Source organism: Cervus elaphus, chromosome 16 (genome assembly GCF_910594005.1).
Source record: "Cervus elaphus chromosome 16, mCerEla1.1, whole genome shotgun sequence".
NCBI classification, from domain to species: Eukaryota; Metazoa; Chordata; class Mammalia; order Artiodactyla; family Cervidae; genus Cervus; species Cervus elaphus.
This window is the reverse complement of record NC_057830.1, coordinates 16,613,810-16,640,641: the sequence shown is the minus strand read 5'-3', so window position 1 is coordinate 16,640,641 and position 26,832 is coordinate 16,613,810. Positions and strand designations below refer to the sequence as shown.

At 42.9% G+C, this 26,832-nt stretch overlaps 2 protein-coding genes across 4 annotated transcripts in view; both read left to right on the top strand.

Moving 5' to 3' along the window:
• FKTN (fukutin) overlaps positions 1-26,832 on the top strand; it is a 112,707-nt gene that overhangs the window by 73,267 nt on the left and 12,608 nt on the right. The window contains exons 11-12 of one of the 3 annotated variants that reach the window (XM_043927223.1): positions 2,179-2,266; positions 14,202-14,337. The exons of 1 other annotated variant lie outside the window; for it this stretch is intronic. In XM_043927223.1, the coding sequence (XP_043783158.1) occupies positions 2,179-2,266; positions 14,202-14,226 (113 nt within the window). In that variant the 3' untranslated portion in view covers positions 14,227-14,337. Of the gene's footprint in view, positions 1-2,178; positions 2,267-14,201; positions 14,338-26,832 lie in introns of those variants that run through there. One more of the 3 variants, XM_043927224.1, reaches the window with a different exon arrangement.
• TAL2 (TAL bHLH transcription factor 2) lies at positions 14,363-16,222 on the top strand. The gene has a single exon (XM_043927229.1). It carries the CDS (start codon positions 14,363-14,365, stop codon positions 14,678-14,680), a length of 318 nt encoding a protein of 105 aa, XP_043783164.1. The 3' UTR covers positions 14,681-16,222.

Below are 26,832 nucleotides of genomic sequence, written 5' to 3'. Positions count from 1 at the left end.
AAGGCTCAGTTAGATGAATTGAGGCAGGAGACTTGGTAGTGAGATCCTTGGCTCAGGGGAAGTCAGGGTTAGGCCTGGGTACCACAGTGCCGGCAAAGTGACAGATGTAGGGAAGAGGCTGGAGCCATTTCTATACCTGCTACTTAAGTTAGAACCCAGGACAGGATGGACTCTCCCTGTGGGAACACTGTAAGGCCTGGCTGTGGGAGCTGGGGACTGAAGCCAGGAAAGGAGAAGGACGCGGTCAAGATGTTCAATTCTGGATCTTAACCTGATCCTCATCTCCCTAGTTTCTGTTCCCCTTGGAGACTCTGGTCTCCAGTGGGTAAAGAGGAGGTGTCTTACTTGTCCTGGGAGCACAGCTTATGCTAACAACTGACACTGCTCTTCCTAAGAAGCCTCAGGGGGCCTCCCAGAAACATCTGCTGGATCTGAGGGGACCAGAGGTGCCTCCTTCTTTCCCTCAGTGTATGGGTTTGGTGTGGGATTTGTCAGTCTGGGAAGCTGAGGACTCTGGGCAGTTCAGGCCTGGCAGATTTCCCCCACCTGCCTAAAATTCAGCCCAGGAGGGCAGAGGCCCCTCCCCAGGCCAGTGCTGCACCTCCCCTCTCCAGTCTTTGGAGCTGTGGCCTTTATTTCAAGTCCTGGTTCCCCAGGGGCTGAGTGGGGAATGAGAACAGCTGATAAGCCTGACATTATTGACTTTATGAGGAGTATTCAATGAATTTACTCTCTGCAAGAAGGCTGCACTCTTATCTGCTACCCACAGAGCATCTAAATCCTCATCTAGGGGACCCATTCATGAATCATGTCTCTTACAAAGACCAGAGAGTATAAAGAGACAAAAGGGAGTCGCATTCCCACCCTTTTCTTTTCTCCAGTACCTGGCTTTGCCCGCCCTCACTTCCCTTACTTTCCCACTGCCCTCGGGTTTATTGGCTGGAAATAGAAGCACTCACAGCTCCAGGCCTACAGAGTTGAGGCCAAGCCAGCCTGGTCTTGAGAGTATCAGCAGCTGGGCACACTCAGGGCTGTGTGTGCATCCCCCTAATTGGTATCTAAGGGAAGAAAAGCCCACTCACTTGAGGCCGGTGTGTGCCTGGTTTCTGCTGCAACTGTCAACATTTGCTCTGGACAGAAATGAAATACCCACCCAGCCTCAACACCAGGTGTCTTGGTGGCGAAATGTTAGGGCAGGCGGGGGGAGGTTACCAAGGGGTCTTGGGTCTAGGGTGCTGGAGAGTGAAAATTAACTGTAAGAGAGAGCCTGCTGGTCAAGAGAAGTTTTTCCTTCCCCGCCTCTGACATCTCCCTCATCCATTCAGCCCTGCAACGTTGGCTTCAGTTAGTGGAAGGAAATAAATGCTTCTTTAGTAAGTAACACAAGATCCAAAGCAACTGCAAGGAGACGTGACAGCTAGGATAATGGGTTGAGCAAATGAAAGAAAAAAAGTGCCATTTGATTAGGGGGAATTAGAGGCACGTGTCTACTTTTTGGGTAGAGTTTTCTGGTAATAAAATGATTGTTTATTGATCCGCTATGCTTTAGCATTTATTCCCAAGCATTAACTTTACGTACATTAGTACACTGAATCTGGCAATAACCCCTGAAGTTGATATTATTCCCAGTTTACAGCTGAGAAAATTGAGACTGGGAGGAGTTAAGTGACCTGCCCAGCATGGCAGCTGGTGTTGGAGCAGGAATCCAAATACCAGTCCGCCTCCTAAGCCTGATGAAGGGCCTCTCAGCTTCTATGCCAGACTGCTTTCCACTTGGTATTCCTCAGTATTTTTTCCCACTTAGTCTACTGCATATCAGTGAATATTTATCACCCCCATTTCATAGAAAACAGGCTCAGAAGAGTATTTTTTTCCAATTTGACAAACTTTTGATTTCTTAAGCAAGTGGCCAATTTAATTGAGAATGTTACCTTGCAGCAGTGAGCCTTTAAACCAGTTAACAAATTCCTCTACTTAAATCCGAACCAGTAACCTCATCATTGTGCTCATCCCAGGCAAGGCACTGGGTTAGCAGATAGAAAAGAGGGGAGACAGAAAGAAAGGGCATCAATGAGACAGTTGAACAGTGTTAAACAACAGTGCGGGGAGCCTTTGCAAATCTGATTCCGGATTGTGGAATCACAAATCTCCCCACCCCTACCTTTTTTATTCAAACAGGGCTCCTCACGTGGGATCCAGTTGAGGACTATCGCCTGCTGCTTCTTAGATGCAGGATGCTTGGTAACAGGCTGTGGCAAGCTTCCAAGTAAGGGTAATTTTGCTTACAGAGTAATGTTATTTCTCCTCCTTTGTCCAGAAAGTCACTGTGTGCTACAGGGGGAAAACCTGATTCAGCAGGTTTGTTTCCTTCTGAATCGGTACCATTTTTTTCCCTTTGTTGTTCCTATCTATAAGTATGCCCAGGGCTACGAAACCTGTGAACCTTAGGGACTCTGGTCTAAAGATTCTAGCATCTTCACTTTTCTGTCATGACTAGGGAATAACCTCAGGGAAGTCCCAAAATGATGATGAAAAGCCAAATCTCTCTTTTCTTGGGAGAGAAGACCAAAGCTCCCACCTCTCCCAATGGGCCATGTCAGTGTATTCTCCCTTCCGTGTGCCCTGGTTTCCCACATCACCCACGTTCATCAGAGAGGAGCTAGCTTCTTGTTCTGTTATTTTTCTATTTGGGAGATGTCAGAAGAGGGGTGGCAGGAAGAGTCTCAGAGGAGGGGTGCTCATCAGTTGGTTGCCCTGTGGGTCCTGTGAATGGAGTGACATTAACGTCCATGAGAATTTATAGCCTCTGCTGGCTCTGGAAAGATGTTTGTATAAGTACTGCTAGTAATACAGTCAGCTGCATGTGAAGACTTGTTTCTTTGGGCATACATTTTAGTATTTAGGGAAATACTAAATTTATTTGGGAGCTAAATTGTGTGGGAGCAATATTTTGTTGGTGGCTCAGATGGTAGAGTCTGCCTGTAACGCAGGAGACCCAGGTTCAATCCCTGGGTTGGGAAGATCCACTGAAGAAGGAAATGGCAACCCACTCCAGTATTCTTGCCTGGAGAATTCCTTGGACAAAGGAGCCTGGTGGGCTACAGTTCATGGGGTCGCAGAGAGACACGACTGAATGACTTTCATTTTCACAATATTTTGTTTTGTCTAGAATAACAACTTCTTGTTAATGTAACTTTATAATGAAAATATTTAATTTTTCATAAAGAATGAGAAAATTGGGTGAAATGCCTAGCATGACAGCTAGTACTTAGCGCTACATAAGGGATAGAGAGTTCAGTGTGTGGCCTGGAGTTGGTGCTTGATGCCACCCCCTTTGTCAAGCCATCACCCTGTCTCGGCTGTATCCCTATCACAGCCTCCTAGTCTCCCCACATCATTTGGCCCCCTCCATACAGTGACCAGAACGTTCTTCTCATTTCCTTAAACAGTCATTAAAGAAACTCCTTCCTGGACCTTAGACGCATTCACTTCACAGAAACAAGTTACGTGACTTCCGATGGAGAGCGGGGCAGGCTGGAGGCAACCGTTTGGAGAATGAGTCGTCACTGTCTTATGTTCATTCATTGAAAGCAAATAAACTGAAATGAGACTTGTTTTAAAGAATCCAAAATGGAGATGGGGGCTCCTTTAAGAAACCAAAGGACTCAAAGGAACTTAAATACCCCAAATAAAATGTCACAGAAAGATAAAACCTATGACCAAAAGTAACACCCTCATACTGACAAGTTTAATTGTAAAAGAACAGTTTATTTGGAAAATGCAAATTTAAAAACAGGAGTTGTAGTATCATAAAAGAAAATGGAAAATGGAATTCATCACAAGAAGCAAGGCAAAGAAGATCATTTTATGTTGACAAAGGGCACAGTCCTCTTAAGTCAAGAAAACTTCCATGAGTCTTTATGTGTGAAATGCCTTGTATCTCAGGGTATAAAAATCTAAAGCAAACACTCCTGGAAAAACCAAAAGGAAGGAAATAGACACAAAACAGTAGAGGAAGACATTCACACAATTCTTCCTAACAGATCAAATAGACCCAAACTCCCATGAATATAGAAGACCGATTTGATGGATGTATATAAAAAATTTTATTTTTCAAACAGAGGAGATACCTCCTTTTCTGTTACCTATGGGTCATTTATGGAAGCTGATCATATGTTTTACCAAAGAGAAACTCTCAGTAAATATCCCAAAGCAAAAACAATACAAGATATATCTTTGACTACACTACAAGAAAATTAGAAATTAATAGCAAGTGGTTACCAAAAAAAATACCACAATAAGGAAATTAAAAAAAAAAAAAAACTCTCCAAAAGAAAACTTAAACAACCCATGTTAGAGGTTAACAGCAAAGATACTCAATGGAAGTGCAGGATGACACCAAACATGCATCAGAAGAAAATTCATAGCCTGAAGTGCTGTTCTTATTAAAAAGAATGTAAACTAATGGACAATCTAAGAATGGGAAGTAGAGAAGGGACAAAATAAACACTGGCAAATGAAAAAAAGTAAAACTTAGATGTAGAAGATGGAGTAGTTCTTACTAGGAGGGAGAGGGGTGTGGGTGGGGCACAATGGCTAAAGAGGGGCCACTGTATTGTGATGAAGGGAAACTCAGCTTTTGATGGTGAGCACTCTCTACTTTCGGTAGTATCCAGGGAAACCTGGCGTGCTGCAGTCTATGGGGTCATAAAGAGTCGGACACGACTGAGTGACGGAACTGGACTGAACTGAACTGAAGTTGAAATGTATTATTGTACACATGAAGCTTATATAGTGTTATAAACCAGTTACACCCATTTTTAAAAGAAGATGGAACCTAGAAAGTCCAAAAAAATTTAAAAGAGGTAGTATAAATTAATACATTAGAAAATGAGAAAAATGATGAACCACAGAGGTAGTTTTTTAAAAGAAAAATGGACAAGCTCTGCAAAGCTAATAAAGAAGAGAGAAGTCATAAACATCTAATATAAGGAATGAGAAAGGTGATAAAGTAAATACTGAGATTTTTTGAGAACTTTGAATAACTGTATATAACACTTTATTAATGAATGTGAAAATGTCAAAGTTTTCTATGTCAAAGTACCAAAATTAACTTGAAAGGTAGCACACTTGAAGGAACAAAACCTATCTAGGATTGACTAGTAATTTCTATTAACTGTCAAGAACCAGCTAATTCATGTGATGAATAAACTGATGGAAGCTTAACAATAAATGGATGGAAGGAGAGCTGGATGTATAACTGGATAAATGGAGAAAAAGATGGATGCATTGGGGCCTGGATAGTGCAGAATTAGGGACTGGGAAGGGGTTAAGATGAACAGGGAAGAAGAGAGTTTTAAGACTGGATAGAGCTGATGCTTGACCTTCAGCGAAAATGACCTTAGCCCACAATCACCTGGGCTAACCGGAATCCCTTCTAAAAACCTCAGTTTGTTCTTTCCTGAAGCTGACATCCCCAGCACACAGGACTAGAGATCCAGCATCACAGGCTAATCCAGACAGATCAATTAAGCCAGCAGAATCAGAGAGGCTAACAAAGCCCGAGCCCTCCTAACGACCTACTTCTCTCCCCAGCCCCCTAGTCCCTCCCCAGGACCCTGTCCCCACCTCCCTCCTGCAGGTGCAGTCTCTCCAGGGGGCGGTGAGAGCCATGAATAGTAAGGGTCTTAGCTCAAGCACACAGAGGCGTTTAGCTGCCCAAACCTAATCCCCCAATAATCGGATTATGTAAATTCCTACTTCAACCCCTTCCCCTGCAAGACCTCGCCCCTAAACTCTCTGGGACCAGGCACTGTGGGACCAGGAGGGAAGACAGCACAGCACGCTGAAGAATCACTGCTAATGGAATGCTGTACCAAAATGGTTTCCCCATTTCAAAAATTATAAAACCAGCAATAACATGGACTGCCCTCCCCTCCACTCCTGCATGTGTAATTCCTACCCAGCATCTCCCACTCTTGTACCTGGGTGACCCAGGCCCCTGCCTTGGGTTCTGTGCTTTAGATGGCCCTGCCCTGCTCTGGCCCCCCTTCTGTGCCCACCATTTACCTGCCCATTTCCCACATTCTAGACCACACTCAGGGTATCAGGGACCCCTGAATTTAGATCACACTCTGTATCCAGAACCCCAGCATTTCTGCTCAAATGGCCTTGAGTCCATTGTCAGAACCTACACAGGCCTTTTCCTTAGGTCCATGTGGGCTGGGAGTCCACGTTATATACCAGGCCCCTCACAGAGCAGGACAGCTTGAGGTGGGAAGAGAAAAGGGATGGGGATGGGTCAGGAGTCTCCATTTGTGCCCTTGTTCTGGGTCCACAAATGCCAGAGGCAGCCCTGCCTCAAGGCCTAGTTTAAATGTCATCCTTCCCACGAGCAATTGCTGATCCTCCGACTAGAATCTTTGCCTTCCTACCTCCAATTTCATACTCTCTGGCACTCAGGACTGCCTGCCTTGTATTTGGTCATTTTTGTCATGTCCTCTTCCTCCCAAAGACTGTGAACTAACTCCTTGAAGGCAGATACAGAACTTTCTTAACTTTCCTGCCCTCTGAGAACCTAGCAATTTGGGCAATAGCTTTCTTATTTATAATAAGAACTGTATTCTTTTTTTTTTTTTTGAAGAGGGGGGCAAACAACCCCCAAATCTCAGTGGCTTACAACAGCAAAGATTTATTCCTGTCTCATGTTATGAGGGCTGGGGTTGGCTATGGGTTTGTTTCTTCAGAGAGCAACCCCCAACATGACTTTCTCATGACTGAGCTCAATCAGCAATCACTCTTAAAGCTTCTACTCCATTACCAGCAAGTCAAGTCCATTCACATTCCATTGTCTGATGCAAGTCACATGGTCAAGATTGGAAGGAAGCAAGCTATCTCTTTACCTAAATTACCTACAGGGAAGCACTGCCAGTCACATGACAATCCTCTCACAAGGAGGGGAGCCAGTAGTTGTAACAATAATGTGATTAATCAGTAAAATTTGCCTTAGTCTGACTGTGTGCTAGGCCCAGTGCTAAATTCTTTACCTGTTTTGTTTTTCTCATTTAGTCCTCATGACCCTATTATTGTCCCCATTTTACAGATGAGGAAATTGAGGTAGGGAGAAGTTACATGATTTGCCTGCGGTCATATATATGGGTAGACAGGGGATTTCAACCCGGGTAATGCAAATCCAGAGTCCTTTGCTCCTATCCACTAAGCATTAATGCATCTGTGAATTTATTGTGCCAAATCCTATGCTGGTACCTTCAGAGAGTATGATACCTAGAAGTTTGATTTATCAACCAGCATTTAAAGAATGCCTATTCAGTGGGACTGGGGAGACAGACAAAACAAATAAGTAAAATATTACTACATGGGGGTGAGTGCTAAGGAGAAAAATAAAGCAGGGTAGGAAGGTGCAGAGCCCTGTGTGTGTGAAGGTGCAGTTTTAGACCTTGTGGTCAGAGAATCTTCATTGAGAAGACCTGAGCAATGACCTGAAGAATGTTAGCTCCTTGAGGGCAGACATTTGTGTCTGCTTTGTTTGAACCCCAGTGCCTGTAATAGGCAGTGGCTCATAGTATAGTAGACACTCAGTATTAATAATTTCTGAATGAATCAAAGGAGGTGAGGGAGGGAACTACTTGGATTTTGAGGGAAGAGTGTTGCAGACGGTGGAAACAGAGGCCCTGAGGCAGGAGGGTGCCTGGAATGTTCATGAAACTACAGAGGTCAGAGTGGCTAGAGCTGAGTACACTTCTTCAGCTTCTCAGGCAGAGAAGGAATAGACAAGTCAGGTAAAGGATATCTGGGAGCCAATGTTAAGGCTTCAGCTTAATTCTGAGTGAAATGGGGAGCCAGAGGAGGGTTTTGAGTGAGAAGCAACAGGAACCTGACTTGGGTTTTCAAAGGATCATTCTGGGTGATGCTGGAGAATAGATGGAAAGAGGAAAGTACAGAAGCAGGAAGACCAATGAGGAGGCACTCTGGAACATGGGATGAATAAGTCTGGAAATCTGTCCAGTGCGGTGATTGTTAAACTTCTCTGTGCATGTTAATCTCCTGGGACACTTAGTAAAAAGGCAGATTTCTAATCTTATCCCCAGAAAACCTGATCTGGTGGTCTTGGCTGTGGCTGTTGAGGTCTATACCTTCCCTCACCCATGATTCTGGAGTAAGTGGTTCTTGAACTACAGCTGGAGACTCACTGGGGCTTAATTCATTGGCATCTGATGAGTTAACCGCGGGGCACGCACTTCCGGAGGTTTTAGACACTGTAGAAAAGGGTTGGTAAGTTGCACTCCGCCCTCCGGGGTATGCCGTAGTCCGGGTGAGTGTCAGGACCCCCTGGCGTCCCCAAAGGTTACACAAAGCTGGCTTCTCCTTCCGCCTCTGCTCGGTTTCTAGGACACAGGGAGACTGGTCCCGGGAAGCGGGGATGTGGGGGTGGAGGGTGGGCATGGGAGGGACCTGCGGGAGTCCAGGGCGGGGAAGGGGCCCCGTGGGTCCCCAGACAAAAGGCGATGCCTATAAAGGCAGTGGCGGAGGCGCAGCGCCCAGGCGAGGGCGACAACTGCGGCGCGGGAGCGGAGGTGCGTGGACTCCAAGAGGGCTGGGGGCGCTGCTCGGTTTGGGCGCCAGCGAGTCTCTGGCGCAGTTCCCCAGTCCGAGCCGCACTGGCCGCGGAGGGCAGGGGTGTGGAGGTGACTTGGTGGCAGCCACTAAGGGGACTCGGTGAGAAGACCTGGGGATTTTCCGCGGAGCAGGGGCCGTGGTGCAGCTCGGGGGGAGCCTGGCGGGTACCTAGCGCGTGTCGGCGGGGCTGCTGAGCCTTGATGTGTGATGTCCCAGACACCCAGGAGCGTCTCCGAGGGCCGTCTTGGCAGCTTCTGAGCTGGGGTGAGCGACTCCTGGGAGGTGCGAAACTTTGGTATTTCTCCAGAATGCCTGAACTTAGTCTCAGGGCAGGCGCTGCAGGCAAGGGGGAGCAATAATTAGAAAAAGAAAAAGGGAAAAGCTGGGAAGTGAAGCGGTCAAGGGCAGCAGGTTGGGTCGGGTGGGCGTGGGCGGCGAAGGCAGGTGTAGAGCGCTGTTTTGAAACAGGTGGCCCTCCCGGTGCACCGGGAGCCCACCCAAAGATCCGCATTCACAGTCAATGTACTTGTTTAAAAATATTAACATCCAGCTGACCTGGGCTTTCTAGCTAACCTGGGCTCCATGCCCAGAAAACACCCACACGAGAAAGCAGCAGCACCTGTCACAGGTAGTGGTCACCTTCTCAGGGGGCATAATGTTGGTCTTTTCTCCAATAACCTGTTACCTTCTGTGGTAACAGGTTATAAACAGAAGTTTGTGCTCACCTATATTCCTATTCAATTTACTGTGACATTCCTCCTATCCAGGCATTCTTAACCTTTGGCCCATGACACCTACCCACCCAGGCGTGTGTGGATAAAACTCAGGAGGTTCTAAATTACATCTTTTTATCTACTAACCTTTCATCTAAATTGAATATTTCCTTTATTTATGAATGTTTATGTAGTTTATTATGAATAAACTACAGTGGCAGTAGCAGTGCTGATGTCTTTGTCATCAATAGAAATCACAGGCACTTTCAACTCTTGTTACAGATGTTGCTGACCTTCTGAAGAAATCACTTACCAATCACCAGTTAGAAATGATGGTGACAAATTATTTAATGTGTTAAAAGTGAAGCATAGGTTTTATTGTTTTGCATTTTAGAATTATTCTAATACCTATGAAGTATAACTGGTTATTTTATGTGTCTGTGTATTTTAACTCATGCCTTTTAACTTCTTATTCTGAGAAGAGTTTTCCCTTTATGTATTTGAAATAATTGTTCTGAGATGAAATTTGTCCCTGGGCTTCCCTGGCCCCGACTCAGCCAGCATCAGTGGTGACTCAGGCTTGGGACACAGGCTCTGCCACATTGGGCTATGTGACCTGGGACAAAGAACTGCACCTCTGTTTCAACATCTGTCTGATGCTGTCTGATTCTGGGGGCATCTCGAGTATTTTTGAAGCTCTTAAAGTACTCTGAATCAAGATTTGCAGCGATCAATACTTGCAACAGGAAAAACACTAAATGCCATTTTCCTTTGATTTAATAAATACTTTAATAATTTTCCAGTGACCTCTACTTTGAGTTTTTCCAGCTTGTTGAATCACTGATTTTTATTTCCCAATGTGGAGAAGGAGAGTAACACACTTGAGGATAAATCAACGAGTAATTATTAAGCACCTCCTAGAATGGCAAGGCTGCGTTTCAGAAGCCTGCCTTCTCTCCTCCCTGTTTCTGCTTCTCACAATAGGATGGAGCTGTCTCAGAAGAGAACCCAGTTAGTTTATCCTGGCTAATCTTTTCTTCCCAGCTTGAAAATGACCCTCCCATGGGACTAGTGAATAAGCTAAGGCCTCTTGTGACAAGAGAAGCTTAAAAGTAACTTTACTCCTACAGTCCTGGCTGCAAAGCAGCCTGTTTCAATGTGAGCAAAACTGGATAGTCTTAAAAATTCCCTTGATTTAGGTTCACACTTTCATATTTTAGGTATAGTTGGGTACAGGTCCGACAATGCTCATTGTAGATACAAAGGCCAGGTTAGACCCTGGTTTGATTCCTGGGTCAGAAAGATCCACTGGAGAAGGGATAGGCTACCCACACCCGTATTCTTGGGCTTGCCTGGCGACTTAGCTGGTAAAGGATCCACCTGCAATGTGAGAGACCTGGGTTCGATCCCTGGGTTGGGAAGATCCCTTGGAGAAGGGATAGGCTACCCACTCCAGTATTCTGGCCTGGAGAATTCCATGGACTCTATAGTCCATGGGGTCGCAAAGAGTGACTCAGACATGACTGAGTGACTTTCACTTTAATAGATAAAAGGTAAAGGCAGGGCATCATGGCGTTTCAGCACAGAAAGAGGCCTTGGGTATCACCCCCTTCAGATTGGAGGTCCCCTGGATTGCCTGAGTTAGGTGCTATTTCTCTGCTCCTACAGACCCTGGACTTCCCATCTATGTCATAGGGCAGAGGTTCCTCAGTGTCCAGCAGCCAGTAGAGTGTCTGGCGCATAGGGTCAGTAATTGTTGATAGTAAAGTTTGGAGTACATGTGACTGTATTGGATCATGGATCCAACCGGGGTGTCTCTACAGAGATAGAGGAAGTAAACCTAAGTGGCTGATGGAGAAAGCCAGAGGGGGCCTGAGGTCAGCCAGTGACCTTGAGCTGCCATGATTCTGCTCACCACTGGCTTCTCAGCACAGCGCTGGCCTCTCCTACCCAGGCAGAAGCAGGAAAGTCAACAAGAACCTGCATGGGGAAATGTCCTGGGGGCATATATCCTTCTAGCTGATATTTTACGTAATATTAATAGTTTGTCATTCTTAATCCCCTAAATACTGCTTCCTTCTTAAACATAGTTTTGCTAGGTCTCAGAGCTCCTGTTTGGAGAGTAAGGCAATGTTCTTAGCATTAGCCACACATGGAGATCATGTGAGGGGTGCACTGTTGATACCTCACTTCAGGAAAAAACTTGCAGTTCAGCTGCAAGGAGTGCAGTTAGCTGACAGCCATCAGTAGCAGTGCTGACGGGACTCAGGACTGGGCCTCCGTTCTTCAGATAGCCCCCAGCCTATGAGTGAGTGTGGCAGCGTTGCCAGGACCTGGCAATTCTTGCCTGATAGGGTCTCTTTTACAAACTTTTTGCCCCAGAGCTCCCTGTTGGGTTGGCTGCCACTTTTCCAGCTCTGTATTACAGCCTGAGGCTCTTCTGACCAGTCCTGCAGCCTCCCTGCTTTGATTTTGCAAGTGTCAGATGTGCATTGCAGTCTGAAGACATTCTTGGTCCAAGTCTTTCTTTTCTTTTTTCATCTTTCATGGGCCTTAACTCCCAATAAACTGCTAGTTGTACATCCAACTCCAGCTTGACATCTGCTTCCTGGAGGACCAAGCTGATCCACCTGGGGAGTTTTAAAAAATACCAATGCCCCCAGAAACTTTTATTAAATTGGTCTGGGGTGCAGCCTGGGTGAATCCAATAAGCAGCCCGAGTCAAGGGCCACTGGAATAGAAGAAAAGTTCTGGAGCAGAAGTTCCAAGTGTTTATTAAGTTAGAAAAGGATCTGCTTTCTCACAAGTCACTAGGGCTTCAACAAATCACTTCTTTAGGTCCTTTTCAAATAAAATGGGCCCACCCTTTCATACCATAGGTGCCAATCGATAACCCTCCAACTCCTTCCTGCAATGGTGGACCATTAACACAAACAACAGTTGTGGAAGGAAGCTGGCATTTTGAGAGGAACCTGCCAACTTCCTGATATTCCATATGTTGCTTGTCTGTAACCCATGTCAGATACTCAGTGTTCACCTACAGACTCATATCCTTGTGTGTGCATGCATGCGTGCTCAGTCAGTCATTTCCGATTCTTTGTGACGCTATAGACTACAGCCCACCAGGCTCTTCTGTCCATGGGATTCTCCAGATAAGAATACTGGAGTGGATTGCCATCCCCTCCTCCAGGGGATCTTTCCGACCCAGAGATCAAATCTGAGTTTCCTACATCTCTTGCATTGCGGGCAGATTTCTTTACCAATGAGCTACTGGGGAAGCCCCTCATATCCTCAGAAAAGCCCAAATAAAAGTAGAAGAAAGGTAGAATTTAGGGAAAAGTTCAGCAGCGTTGACCTGATCATTTTGGTCTTGACATGATCCTTTGACACTTTTCTCTAGTCAGCAAGTGTCTCTCTAGATTTGGCCCTTAGTGTGTGGGACCTTGTCCTGTGATTCTTAAGTATTTCTTCTGTATGTGCCACCTTCTTCATCAGGCCATCCAATAAGCTCCTTGAGCACAAGTATCCCATCCAGCCAAGTCCACAAACCCAGCTAGCAGAGCAGGCCTAGCACAGAGCAGGTCTACAGGAAGGTTTAAAATAAAGAAACAAAGGTAGCAAGAGCCAAGAGGTTGTATAACCAGACTTGTCATAGAAAAACAAGATATTACCTTCACCCCAGTATTCACAATTCAGTATTTCACAAGTCATTTTTATTTATAAACATTTTTGTTGTATTTACTCCTCAACACTTTTATAGCCATTACTGTTGTGTCAGGCACTGTTGAAAGTGATTTACAAATATTAAACTTATTTAATTCTCCTAATAGCCTTTGTCTACCAGCAGTGGCTGCAGGAATTCAGCAAGGGAAGGATATGGGAGGCTCTGGGATGGCCTGGAAGGGTTTGTAGGAATGGAAAAGAGGATTTAATCTGCTCTTTAAAGATTGTGTAGAAATAGGCAAGAAGACAGTGAGGAGGGAACTCATGGGACAGATAGGTATGGGATTGAGAATAGTTACTACTCTTTGGGTCGGGGGTGGTGGTGTGGGGAACAGGAAGGGACCCTCTGCCCAGGTTGCTGAGACTGGGGCAGGTGGCAAACCGATAGCTATGAGCCAAGGGTACCAAACGTCTGGTGCTGGGTTTTGGCCTATTTCCTGATGTGCCATAAACATTCCCATTGATGTATGTTAATCCAAGCCACCTGAACAAAGGGGCCCGTGCCTCTCAGAGGAAAAAATGGCACGATTAGGATTGGCAATACGTGATAATAATCACCTCGCCTACGGCTGGAAAGATCATCCAAATTCAACCTTGGGGAGCCTGGCTATCTACAGCATCCATGTCAAATTGTCACCCCTCACCTACTCCTTTCCTTTGTTTGTCATGCTAAATAACCCCATTGCTATTCTTCCTACAACTGAGCTTCAAGATTCTTCATCACCCTGTTCATCCTCCTCTAACTGTGCTCTGGCCTAGACATTTTAGCTCTTACACAGTGCGCCTAATCCTGCAGATAAAGTCGACCCACCAAGAGAGTTGTGCTGTCACCTTCTTCATTCCAGATGTCATGTTGTAAATGAAACCTAGGATCGCAGCCCCCTTTTTAAAGAGTCTAAATTCAACTCCCTATTAACAAATATATGTTTTATTCACATGTGTACTCAGTCCTACACTCTGCCTGATTCTGAACACTTAGGAAGAGTTGGTTATAAAAGAAGTAATGGGAGTCTTAGCATAAAACCACCATTTTACCTGGAGGCTGCGAAACAACCAGGGCGAGAAAAGCTGACAGGAGGTGTTCTCACCCTGCCCTTTCTTCTGCCACATTTTCTTCTCTTGTCACAGGAAGACCCACAACACCTGGAAATGAGGCAGCACATCCCCTAAGATCTGGGTGGAGAAGATGAACAACTTAAGCTCCTGGCAGGACATGGGCTACCCAGCAGGCCTCTGACAAGGTGCTGGCCCCCAGGGCCCTTTCTCTTTCCTGTCTCAGGAACTCCAACATGACCAGAAAGATCTTCACGAACACCAGGGAGCGGTGGAGGCAGCAGAACGTCAACAGCGCCTTTGCCAAGCTGAGGAAGCTCATCCCCACTCACCCTCCAGACAAGAAGCTGAGCAAAAATGAAACACTTCGCCTGGCCATGAGATATATCAACTTCCTGGTGAAGGTCTTGGGAGAGCAGAGCCTACAGCAAACAGGAGTGGCTGCTCCAGGAAACATTCTGGGCCTCTTCCCTCAAGGACCCCACCTGCCAGACAGGACTCTCCTTGGTGACTACCAGGTTCCATCACCCGGCTCAAGCCACCACATTCCGTAATAGTGGGGCTCTGGCTGTTGTGACCCCAGACAGCACTGGTTCAGAAGTCACCAGCTGTCAACAGCCTTTTTGCAAGTACCAGAGTCAGCATGGTGAATAATTTGTGAGGCATGAATTCAAGCTTCATAGGAGGTGTCTCAGGGTCAGCTGCAGAATGCTAAAAGGAGGCCAAAAGGGAAGTGGCCGTACATCCCCTTCCCTTGGGGCTTCAGGCAGAGCAGCCTGTATCTGTCGATTTTATAAATCCAGGTTCCTGCATAAGATGTTGTTTTTGGGGAAAAAAAGACCCTTACGTTAAAAACTAGTTTGAAAATCACTGTTTTACGTAATATGTTTTCAGTTGTAAGAAGAGTTTCCTCATAATGGATTGCAGATGGACGAGTTGAAAATGCTACCCTCCGAACATATTTTAAAGTTTGTTCTGAAAAATGAGGCATATTTGATCAAGGGTGAACAGCATAAGACAAATGAAAAGATAGCCCTTGCAGAAACCAGTCTGGAGACTTGTGGGGAATCTGTGGATAACAGACCCTTCTGACACATGAGGACCACAAGAAGGCAGCAGATACATGCAGGAGAGCTCTGCATCCTCTATCTCTATGGAAATGTGAGGTGTCACTTGCATTGGACCACAAGTATATGTGTTATCGCTTAAGACAAATGGTGGATTATACCTATGAGAGGAAAGGACGTGATAATTTGTGAGAGTTCATGGTTTTCTTATGAAAAGCAGTTAACTAAAATAGTTTTCCTAATCCTTTGGTTTCACATGTCAGGTATTGAAAACTTTTAATTCAGCATTAGTTCCTGATGATTTAAGACCTGTAAAATTCAAATAGAATGATGAAAATCTAAATATTACCATTTAACAGCTCATTTAACAGAGAGCTTAACAAAAGATTTAGAGTAGACAATAGGAGTGTAATACCAGACTCTAATGAACTGATGGATGAGTGATTTGTTTTCCCTGCTGAGGAGCATTAGCTCAGTCTTATACTGGGAAGGGTGGTGCCCACAAAAGAATGAACGGCATGGATCTGGCAGAACTCACAACTGTATGCCACCGTGATGATGCTTGGATTCAAAAATGAATCCCATAGTTAAGCACAGAATACACATAATGATTGTCTCTGGAACATTTTATTTCCCAAAGTTCTTGACAGAACATTAGTTTTAAAACCTTTTGAACTACAGGAAGGAAATTAATAGGCTTGAGATTATGTATACACAATAGAGGAATTTAAATTTTCTGCCACTCTAGAAAGAAGATATTCAGTTTATGAAAGGCTGAAATGAGCCTCTTTGGTTTGGTGATCAGAAGAAATCTGGATGAGGCATTCTCAAAATAGCGAGTTCATAATGTCATTAAACTCGCCACAGCATTCACACGTATGGCACGATACATTTATCAAAACAATGCATTTGGGACTTCCCTGGTGGTAGTTAAGGCTCTGCACTTCCAATGCAGGGGGCGTGGGATTCCTGGTCAGGGTACTAAGATCCCACATGCCGTGTTAGTTAATTCAGTCACTCAGTCATGTCTGACTGTGACCCCATGGACTGCAGCACACCAGGCTTCCCTGTCCATCAGTAAGTCCCGGAGCTGACAAACTCATGTCCATCAAGTCAGTGATGCCATCCAACCATCTCATCCTCTGTCATCCCCTTCTCCTCCTGCCCTCAATCTTTCCCATCATCAGAGTCTTTTCCATTGAGTCAGTTCTTCACATCAGGTGGATTGGAGCATCAAAGTATTAGACACTTTAGCTTCAGCATCAGTCCTTCCAATGAATATTCAGGACTGATTTCCTTTAGGATTGACTGTTTGGATCTCCTTGAAGTCCAAGGGACTCTCAAGAGTCTTCTCCATCACCACAGTTCAAAAGCATCAGCTCTTCAGTGCTCAGGTTTTTTTATAGCCCAACTCTCAAATCCATACATGACTACTGGAAAAACCATAACTTTGACTAGACACACCTTTGTTGGCAAAGTAATGTCTCTGCTTTTTAATATGCTCTCTAGGTTGGTCGTAGCTTTTCTTCCAAGGAGGAAGCATCTTTTAGTTTCATGGCTGCAGTCACCATCTGCAGTGATTTTGGAGCCCAAGAAAATGAAAAAACAAAACAAAACAAAAAAAAACATGCTGTGTAGTATGGCCAAAAAAATAAAAATAAATAAGAATAATAAAATAATTTTTTAAAAAAGAAACAGTGCATTTTTGTGTGTAGGTCCTTTCTTTAAACTGCATTCAATAGACATCCCCACAGACCCAGAGTAGTCCAGAGAAACACATAAACACAGAAACCAGGGGATTCCCCAAAATTGCATTTCTTTCTCATGAGCTTTTGTGTTCTCATGAGCTTATGTGGACTTAAATTCATCCCCAAACTACTACGTGATAGCACATCTCAAAACTCTGGTGACGGTTGTCAATTGAGTAATATTGCTTATTCTCTCATCTGGCATTAAATCACATTAACACTTTTGACAGTCTTTTTGTATTGTGCTGTGCGTCAGTCATATCTGACTCTACGACCCCATGGACCATAGCCCATCAGGTTTCTCTCTCCATGGGGTTTTCCCAGCAAAAATACTGGAGTAGGTTGCTATGTCCTCCTCCGGGGGGTCTTCCCAGCTCAGGGATTGAATCTGGGTCTGTCTCCTGCATTGCCAGTGGATTCTTTACCACTGAGCCACAAGTAGCCTCATTTTGAACTGTAGCTGAGGAAGGCAGGGAAGACCTTTTTGTGTGAACATAGGATTTTGCTGCTCTTCTCAGAGTGAGTACACTTCTCTGCTGTTGGGGCCTTGTCTGCTGTGTGCACAGGGGGCCTTTCCACTGAAATGTAACTGAGTGCCACTGGAAAGTCATGAGGAGATTGAGTATCATTCAATTAAATGAGGGGAACAGTTTTTTAAAGAAACTCTGCAGGAAATTCCTATGATAAGTGAATGAACATTTAATATATTACTTAATGTAATTCATCTCTTAAATTATTTCTTTTGCAAGTTGGGTCTTGGTCTGTCAAGTTGTATTAGGTTAAAGTGACTGTCAAAAGGAATTGTAGGTACCTGTGTACCAGAAGCTTGGCAAGGTACACATGAGACTGGAAGCTAATTCTGAACTCACTCACAGCCTTCCTTGGTGTCCTGTATGTACAGCTTGGTGACTGCAGTAGTAAGAATTTATGGTTCAAATGAATTATAGTTCACCCATGGTACATCTCTTTATGGATCATTTGAACCCAGCAGAAAAATTTAGACCGATTATATCATCTATGCTTCTCTATTACTTGTTCTGCTATGGACACTGCTGAAAGCTTCCAGAAACCAAGTATAACAGGTCCATTTATTTATATAGATCGTTAGATTGGCTAGTTCTACTCCTCACTTTATGGAGGAGAAAACAGTCCAGAGGGTTTTGAAGTAACTTTGTAGAGGTCACATGGACAGTTAGTGGAAACCCAGGACATAGTGCAAGATCTCCTGACCCAGCATCCAGTCTATTCAGCCATGAAGGATTTTAGGATTGGAAATGGACAAGCATCTTATTATTAGGCTCATCTCTTTGCAATAATGTTCAGTGATCTTCTTCATATGCCTTTTAATTGAAGTTGAATCAGTGTGCTTTGTAAAATATGATTAGAGGTACCAACCAAAGAGTTTATTTGTTGATGTTTTGTGAGTTTTTAATCATTGATTCTAATTTGCTATTTAACTATTAATTTATTGAAAATAAATTATTTAAGAAAAGAAATCATTTTTTTTTTCTTTTTAGAAAATATTTCACAAATTTACTAAGCACAGCCTCCATCTCTCCACCCTCACAACGACTGTTCTGGCTTTGAACCCCACTCCTTCTGTTGTCTCTAGTCTAATAAAAACATAGCATTCCCTGATTAGCCTCTCCTTTTCCTTCACTTTCACACAGCTTCCTAATTGTCTTTCTCAAATCACAACTACAGCCATCCCCAGCTATAAAACCTTCAGTGTCTCGTCCACCAGACTGAGACAGATATTGTATCCCAGCAAACCAGGCCCTCTGTAGCCTGGCTTAGTGTACCCTTCCTTTCACCTTCCACAATTGCCTGAATGTATCAGACGTGCTAAGGAAACTGCTTCACTCGATGGTCCCCAAACACTCTCCACTCTTTGATACCTCCAGCTTTACTCTTGTGAGTCTCTCTGCTTGCACTAAATTCCATTTTCTAAAATCCTTCAGGACTGATCTTAAATACCACTCCTTCAGGAAGCTTGACTCATCTTAAACAGCATCTTACATGAAGTCCTCCTAGATTTCCACCACTCAATATAATCTCTTCTTTTGTAGAATACTCTTATTGCTTTAAGATCCTTGCTTCCTCTTCCCTGCATTACAGACACCTTGTGTATATTCTGTCTCCAGCAACAAGATCTCCTTGAGGGCAGTGACAGTTTATAACACTGAATCCTCACAACAACCCTGCCAGTGACTTTACTTTCAAAATGAGAAAACTAGGTCAAGACTGGCTCCATTAAGAATATTCCTCTAGCCTCTCTTAAAAGATAACATTGAAATGTAACTTGAAGGAATTCACTGGCAGTCCAGAGGTTAATACTCAGCTTTTCACTGAGTAATGGCCTGGGTTCCATTCCTGGTTGAAGAACTAAGATCCCACAAGCCTCACTGTGCAACCAAAAAAAAAGAAAAGAAAATGCAACTTTTCATCTTGAACAAGCTGAATTTCCCTGAGAAATCCAAAGTCTAAAGCTCTTTTTAAAAGTTTGTTTCTCAAAATTTTCCATTCAACAAGGCCTTTGCAGCACCTGCCTGATGAGGTTTCACCACCTAAGAATGGCTTGAGATGACCCAAACATATGTAAGTTATACACAACAGGCTTTGTCCTTAAGAGGCTAAAGGATGAAAGGAACCAGGAGAATGGACAGCTTAACTCCTGACCGACAGACCAAAGGTTAGCTGAAAGTCACATCCTTAAATAAAAAGGTCAAAGATAAGGAAGGAATCTAAGAGCTCAATGGCAATGCAAAGAGGGGGATTTAGAGTGGCAGGTGCTAGGAAGGAATGCCAAGGGGAGAGTGTGGCTAAAGGATTACAGGAAGCAAGGGTGTGGCCTCCTAAACACGGTCTCCCTTCTGCGACTGTTAGAGCTTACTATAAACTGGGAAACTTTCTGTTCTATTTCCTCTTTGTTGCTAATGACCTATCACTAGCATTAAAATCACTAGGTTTAAAAAATTTTTCTAGATTTTAAAAAGCACTAGATTTTTACATAAACCTTAGGTTTGTAATCTATCAAATAACATTTAAGAATTTAATTTCCAGAGCTCAAGGGGGTAGTTGAACAAGGCAAGCTGTAGAATTGCCTTGTATGGATAATTTTAAAAATTAGGATTATCCAATATGTTCATACGCTTGAACCTAAGTAACTCTCCTTCTAGGAAGCTATCATAAAGAAGTAATCAGAATTATGGTCAAAGGATTATTATGGTCAAAGGATGATCTGTGTGGGTATCTATTTCAGAGTTATTTACAATGTAAGTAAAAATAAATTTATAACAGTAAGAGTCAGAGCCAAGATTTGCTGAACATATTTGCCTACAATATGCTAGGCACTGTGACGAGCTTCTAGCATATCAGCTCACCTAATCTTCATAACAATTTATATTGTTACTGTAATATCAATTATATGTTTTGTTCTTATTTCACAGATGACAAAACTGAAATTTAGGAGATGATGATTTTTTAAAGGATGAATTTTTTAAGTTTTTATTTTATATTAGAGTATAGTTGATTAATAATGTTGTATTAGCAATGGAATATTACTCAGCTATAAAAAGGAATGCATTTGGGTCGATTCTTATGAGGTTGGTGAACCTAGAGCCTACTATACAGAGTGGAGTAAATCAGAAATAGAAAGACAAATATCATATATTGGTGCATATATATGAATCTATAAAGATGGTACCGATGAGCCTACTTGCAGGGCAGCAAAGGAGATGCAGACATAAAGAATAGACCTTTGGTCACAGTGGGGGACGGGGAGGAGATGACTTGAGAGAATAGTATTGAAACATATACATTACCATATGTAAAATAGATAGCCAGTAGGAATTTGCTGTATGATGCAGGGAACCCAAAGCCAGTGCTATGACAACCTAGAGGGGTAGGATGGGGAGCGAGATCTCAGAGGGAGGGGACATGTGTATGCCTGTGGCTGATTCATGTTGATATGTGGTAGAAACCAGCACAATATTGTAATTATCCTCTGATCAAAAATAAAATGAAAGTTAAATAATGTGTTAGTTTCAGGTGTACAACAAAGTGATTGTTATACATGTATCTATTCTTTTTCAAATTCTTTCCCCACTTAGGTTATTACAGACTATTGAGCAGAGTTCCTGTGCTTATACGGTAGATCCTTGTTGGTTATGTTTTTTTTTTTTTTGGCTGCATCACATGATATGTGGACCTTCCCTGACCAGGGATCTTGTGCTCCTTTCATCAAAAGTGTGGAGTCTTAACCACTGGCCCACCAGGGAAGTCTTGGTTATCTATTTGAAACATAGCAGTTTGCATATGTCAATCCCGAATTCCCAATCTATCCCTCTCCCCAACCATTCTCTTCTGGTAACCATAAATTAGTTCTCTAAGTCTGTGAGCCTGTTTCTGTTTTGTAAGTAAGTTCATTTGTATGATTTTTTTTTTTTTAGATTCCCCATATAAGCAATTTCACATGATATTGGTCTTTCTTATCTGACTTACTTCACTTAGTATGATAAACTCCAAATCCATCTATGTTGCTGCAAATGGCATTATTTCATTCTTTTTAATGGCTGAGTAATATTCCATCATATATATATATATAATATATATATTATCACATCTTTATTCATTCACCTGTGGATGGACATATAGATTGCTTCCATGTCTTGGCTATTGTACACAGTGCTGAAGTGAACACTGGGGTGCATGTATCCTTTCAAACCATGTTTTTCTCTGGGTGTGTGCCTAGGAGTGGGATTGCTGGATCATATGGTAGTTCTATTTTTAGTTTCTTAAAGAATACCCATGATGTTCTCTATAGTGACTGTATAAATTTACATTCCCACCAATGATGTAGCAGGGTTTTCTTTTCTCCACACCATCTCTAGTTTTTGTAGACTTTTTGATGATGGTCATTCTGACTGGTGTGAGTGACATCTCATTATAGTTTTGATTCGCATTTCTCTAATAATTAGCCATGTTAAGCATATTTTCATGTGTCTCTTGGCCATCTGTATGTCTTCTTTGGAGAAATGTCTTTTTAGGTCCTCTGACCATTTTTTGATTGGGTTGTTTATTTTTTGAATATTGAGCTGCATGAGCTATTTGTAAACTTTGGAGATTAATCTGTTATCAGTCACATTATTTGCAAATATTTTCTCCCATTCCGTGGGTTGTCTTTTCGTTTTATTTATGGTTTCCTTTGCTCTGCAGAAGCTTTTGAGCTTAATTGGGTCCCATTTATTTATTTTTGTTTTTATTTCCATTACTCTAGGAGATGGCTCAGAAAAGATATTGCTGCAATTTAATGTCAAAGGGTGTTCTGTCTATGTTTTCCTCTAGGAGTTTTATAGTGTCCAGTCTTTTTTTTTTTTTTTTATAGTGTCCAGTCTTACCTTTAGGTCTTTAATCCATTTTAAGGTTATTTTTATGTATGGTGTTAAAGGATGTTCTAATTTCTTTTTTTTTTTTAATATGTGTCTGTCCAGTGTTTTCAGGACCGTTTATTGAAGAGACTGTCTTTTCTTCATTGTATAGTTTTGCCCTCTTTGTTGTAGATTAATTGACCACAGGTTTGACTATCGCCAAACCTCTGTGGATATTCAGAGCACCTTGTCTAAGGATACCTTGCACTGCTACCTTTTCTTCCACTCCATTATTTTATGTAAGAGGATGTGTGAAATGCAACTGTTTCAACCCACTGCCCAAGGGAGACACGGCTTTATCAGAGCTCATGAGCTTCTCAGGCCTTACTCCATCTACTTCTCACCTCTTTTCTCTGAATATCAGGCCTCCAGAACCCCAGATCACACTTAAGTTATTCACACGTTCACTTTGGCTTCTGGCAAATAGAAATTCTTTCCTTACCTGCCTCCCTAGACTAAATTTCTTCCCTAGGCTCCAGAGCCTCTGAAAGTAGCCTCACACTGTCTTCCTTGTTCTTCTCTGAGAGGCTATATGACTCTAGGCTCCAGGAGAAAGGATGCTTCATCATAGAAATGGAGGATAGACATACTGGTGAAAAGAAAGGAGATGAAGCAGAAGAGAGACAGTTATTTGGACTAGAAAACTGCACTGTGTTTGGGTATCAGGATACATCTACCTGGACACACGCCATAAGAGAACTGAAGATGGCAGCTTGCTGGTGGGGATGGAAAATATAAATGCCTTGAGGAAGGGTTATTCATATTAATTGAGTGTCTGCTATGTGCCACACATTTTATAAATGTCATCTTCAATACTTCTAACTACCATTTAGTGGAGGCATTTGTTTTAATTTATAGTTGGGGCGATTATGGCTTTAAAGAGTCTAGGAGACCAACTTAAGATTCGTGCAATGAGCAAGCAGCAAGACAAGGCTCTGAATCCATATCAGCCTTTCAGCACAGGCCAAATCTCTCTGTGTTATTCCACCTTGAAGAATAGAAACCTCTCATGGTTTCTAAGTGGACTTGGTTTTATAAGTGGACTTCCCTGGTGGCTCAGATGGTAAAGAATCTGCCAGCAATGCTGTAGACCCTGGTTTGATCCCTGGGTCAGGGAGATCCCCTGGAGAAGGGAATGGCTACCCAGTTCAGTATTCTTGCCTGGAGAACTCCATGGATAGAAGAACCTGGTGGGCTATAGTCCATGGGGTTGCAAAGAGTCAGACATGACTGAGCAACTAACACACACACACAGAGAAAGTAAGTGCTCACTGCAAGTAGGCAATGATTGAGATGAATTTTCTTTTTAAGTACAGAGTAATCGGATTGGTAATTTGGGTTTTCTATCCACAAGAGTTCTTTGATAGAGGATAAATTATCCAAAGGAAATGAAGGGGGTTCTGTTCCTATTATGTTGAACCCCACTTTAAATTATGTTGAACACCACTGCAGAAGATGTATCAACAGAAATGAGCCTCCTCTATCTGGCCTTTGATGTTCATCACGTTGTAAGTCAGGTTTGAAAGAGGTTTCCTTTTACTCTCATAGAGTTGGACACATTCAGATGCTGTCTGAGCATCATGTAAACTGGTGCAGAGGGTCAATCCCTAGCAAGTACAGGGATGTCGTCTCAGGACTCTTTCATCTTTAAGGGTAAAAAAATCTTTCTTCCAAGTAGGAAGGGTAGAAGAAATCACCTCCTAGAAATTCAAAATTTATCACACACATAGATTAGGGTCCTTCTTAGTTTTCAAAATAATGAAAATTTCATTTATACCCATAAAGTGTCTATAGCCAAGAAAGGTGCACTCAAGTCAAAAAAATTCCCTGGCTTCCCCTATTTTAACAGTTTTGATAGCTGAGTTTTCCTCTTGTGGTTTCTAAGCACACATCACCCACAGTCCTTAAACAACTACCATCACCCAGCTTTTTTGTTTGTTTTCTGGAAATAAAGGAAAAATACAGAAGTCCAATTCAGCAAGTACTGAAATCAAACATCCTCTGAACTTTGTTCCCAACAAGTAAACCCCTTATCAGTCTCTTGCAGAGATTCTAAAACGCTTATCTCGATAGACCCGATTATGGGGCTGACCCACTCTCAATGCTGAGTAGGAATCAAACGGGCATTCTCTTCTGTCAGCAAGCCCCGCTTTGCGATCCAGATAAATCAATTAATGGGATGCAGAGCTGCTGTCCTGCCTTTCTCTTCCCCACGCTTACCTCCCCCAGCTCCCTCGGACTTCTCAGTCCCCTGTTTAATACCATCTAAGAGTCCTTATTTACAAGAGGGCTTGTGCAGGTGCAAGCTTTCAGGCCAGCAGCCCAGGAGCAATTGTCCCCTCTGCCCTTCCAGCTCCAGGCTCCCCTCTTTGTGAGGCACTTTTCTTTTCTCTGCTTTTCAGACGGAAAAAAATGCCCCTCAGCAGCTCATCTAATCGGATTATGCTAATTTGTACTTCATGAACCTAAACAGCATAACTAGATCTGCAGAGAGCTAGGGCCAGGAAGAGAAGGACAACGACTTTGTCGGTAAACCTACCCCCTAAAAGTGCCAAAAGAAAGTACATCATGTGTTCAGTCACACAAAGCTGCTAGTCCGGGAAGCCCACCGAGCTCTTGACAACTGAGAGTGCCCAGTAGCCGGCTGTGTTCAAAATAGAAAAGGCAAGGCAGCACAGTGAAGGCCCAATGAGGACCACAATGGCAAGGCTGTTTGCCCCTGTTGTAAAGTAAGTTTCTTCTTCTTCCTTCCCAACTTACTCACATCTACCCTCTTGGCAACTCAATATATAAGGTTAGAAGCTGCAGCCAGGTGGTACAATTCAACAAATATTTATTGGCACCTACTACCTCTTAAGGATGACAGTTGTGGTCCTGTCTTCCTTGAGTTGGGAGGTGCAAAAGTGTCTAACACTTAAAATGTGTTGCCTTCAAAATGTGCACTCTGGTAGAGAAAGATACTCTAGGTATGGAAATCAGAAAACACCTCAATCAGGCAATTGCTATTCTTGCATTTGTTCTCTGCCTTGTGTTTGCTGACTCTGCTATGAGCATCTTCTGGAATCTTCCAAACCTGATTTTAAAAATAATTTATGTTCATTTAAAGCTTTGTGTTTATTCAAAATATAGAAGTATATAATTTTCATGATGGACAGTAAGATAAACAAAACTGGTGTTTTCAAGCCCATTTTCAAGTGTCAAAACTGCAACTTAAGAAATGTTAAAGGAGTCAGTCCAAGGAGAATCCTCCAGTTAATGACTTGAGCTTCTGAGTCCAAATCCAGTGTGTCCCCTGCCCCCAACCCCTGCATGCTACCTCACATTGACTTCACACTGCCTCACATGCTACCTCAAGTTGACTTATATTCTGTAAGACTGTACACAAAATGTTAACTTTTATACTAATGGTTTCAAAAAAGCTTCACATATTGTGAAATTGGAAAAGCCAATTTGAATTTTCAAATAGGTAAATGAAATTGTTCCAGAATAATCTAGACAAGTGTTTTCAATTAACTTCAGCTCATTTTTAGCCCTTAACTTTCCTGCCACTGTTCTATATTTATAGCGTTCACTTTCCTCCTTTCTTGGTCAAGACATAGTCAAATGCTGCCTGAATTGGTCTCTTCTACCGATTCAGGAGTCTGACCCTTTCACACATCAGGTTCTTGCTGCCCTGGGTGGTTAGTACTCAGCCCTTGTGCTTGTTAGTTGCTAAACTGGTTACACTCTTGGGTGATGAAGTCCCAGCTGTTGCAGCTGTATTCTCTGGAGATTGCCACCTACCTGTCTCTATCACGACTTTCTCTTCTTTCAAAGCCCTCATTCCCTCTGGGATCTCACACTGAGTTCCTGTATCTGATCTGAGAGATGTTTGTAATTCACGTCCATTTACAGAGTTGAAAACATCTAGAGTCCTGAAATTAATGAATGATTGAGGCCTTCTCAGTTCACATGCTCTTTCACCACACCTCCCTCTCCATCACCCCTAAAGTAGCCTAATTATGCAGCAGTAAGTAATGTTTCCATCAAGAGAAGAAAAGCAAAGCATGTTTCATCTCTGCTGTCCCTTTTCCCCCACCTTCTGTCCCCTCTCTTTGCTGTTTTTAATACCTAAAAATTTGTTCTTATACTCTTATAGCCTCAGATCCTCGGTAGGATGGAATGTGGGAGGCAGAGGTGAAAAATTTCAGGTGTGTTTAAATAAATCATTTCTTGCTGCAAAAAATGTTATTCTTACTCAATTTACAAATTATTTAAGATATTTTTTTTGCCTGAAAATTTTCCACCAGTATTTTTGAGTAAATTTCCTTATACAGTTGACTATTATAGGCCAATTTCAGACTACCTTTTGCTAGTAGTTTAATAGTCAGCAATCTAAACAATAATGAGTATGTAAACATATTAACCTTGGTGTTAATTTACCTGCAAATGGCCTTTTTTTCACCACTATTGGATTTTTTTT

Bases quoted from the DNA above. Each gene is read 5' to 3' on its own strand.
- TAL2 (XM_043927229.1), top strand. From the start codon at position 14,363: ATGACCAGAAAGATCTTCACGAACACCAGGGAGCGGTGGAGGCAGCAG.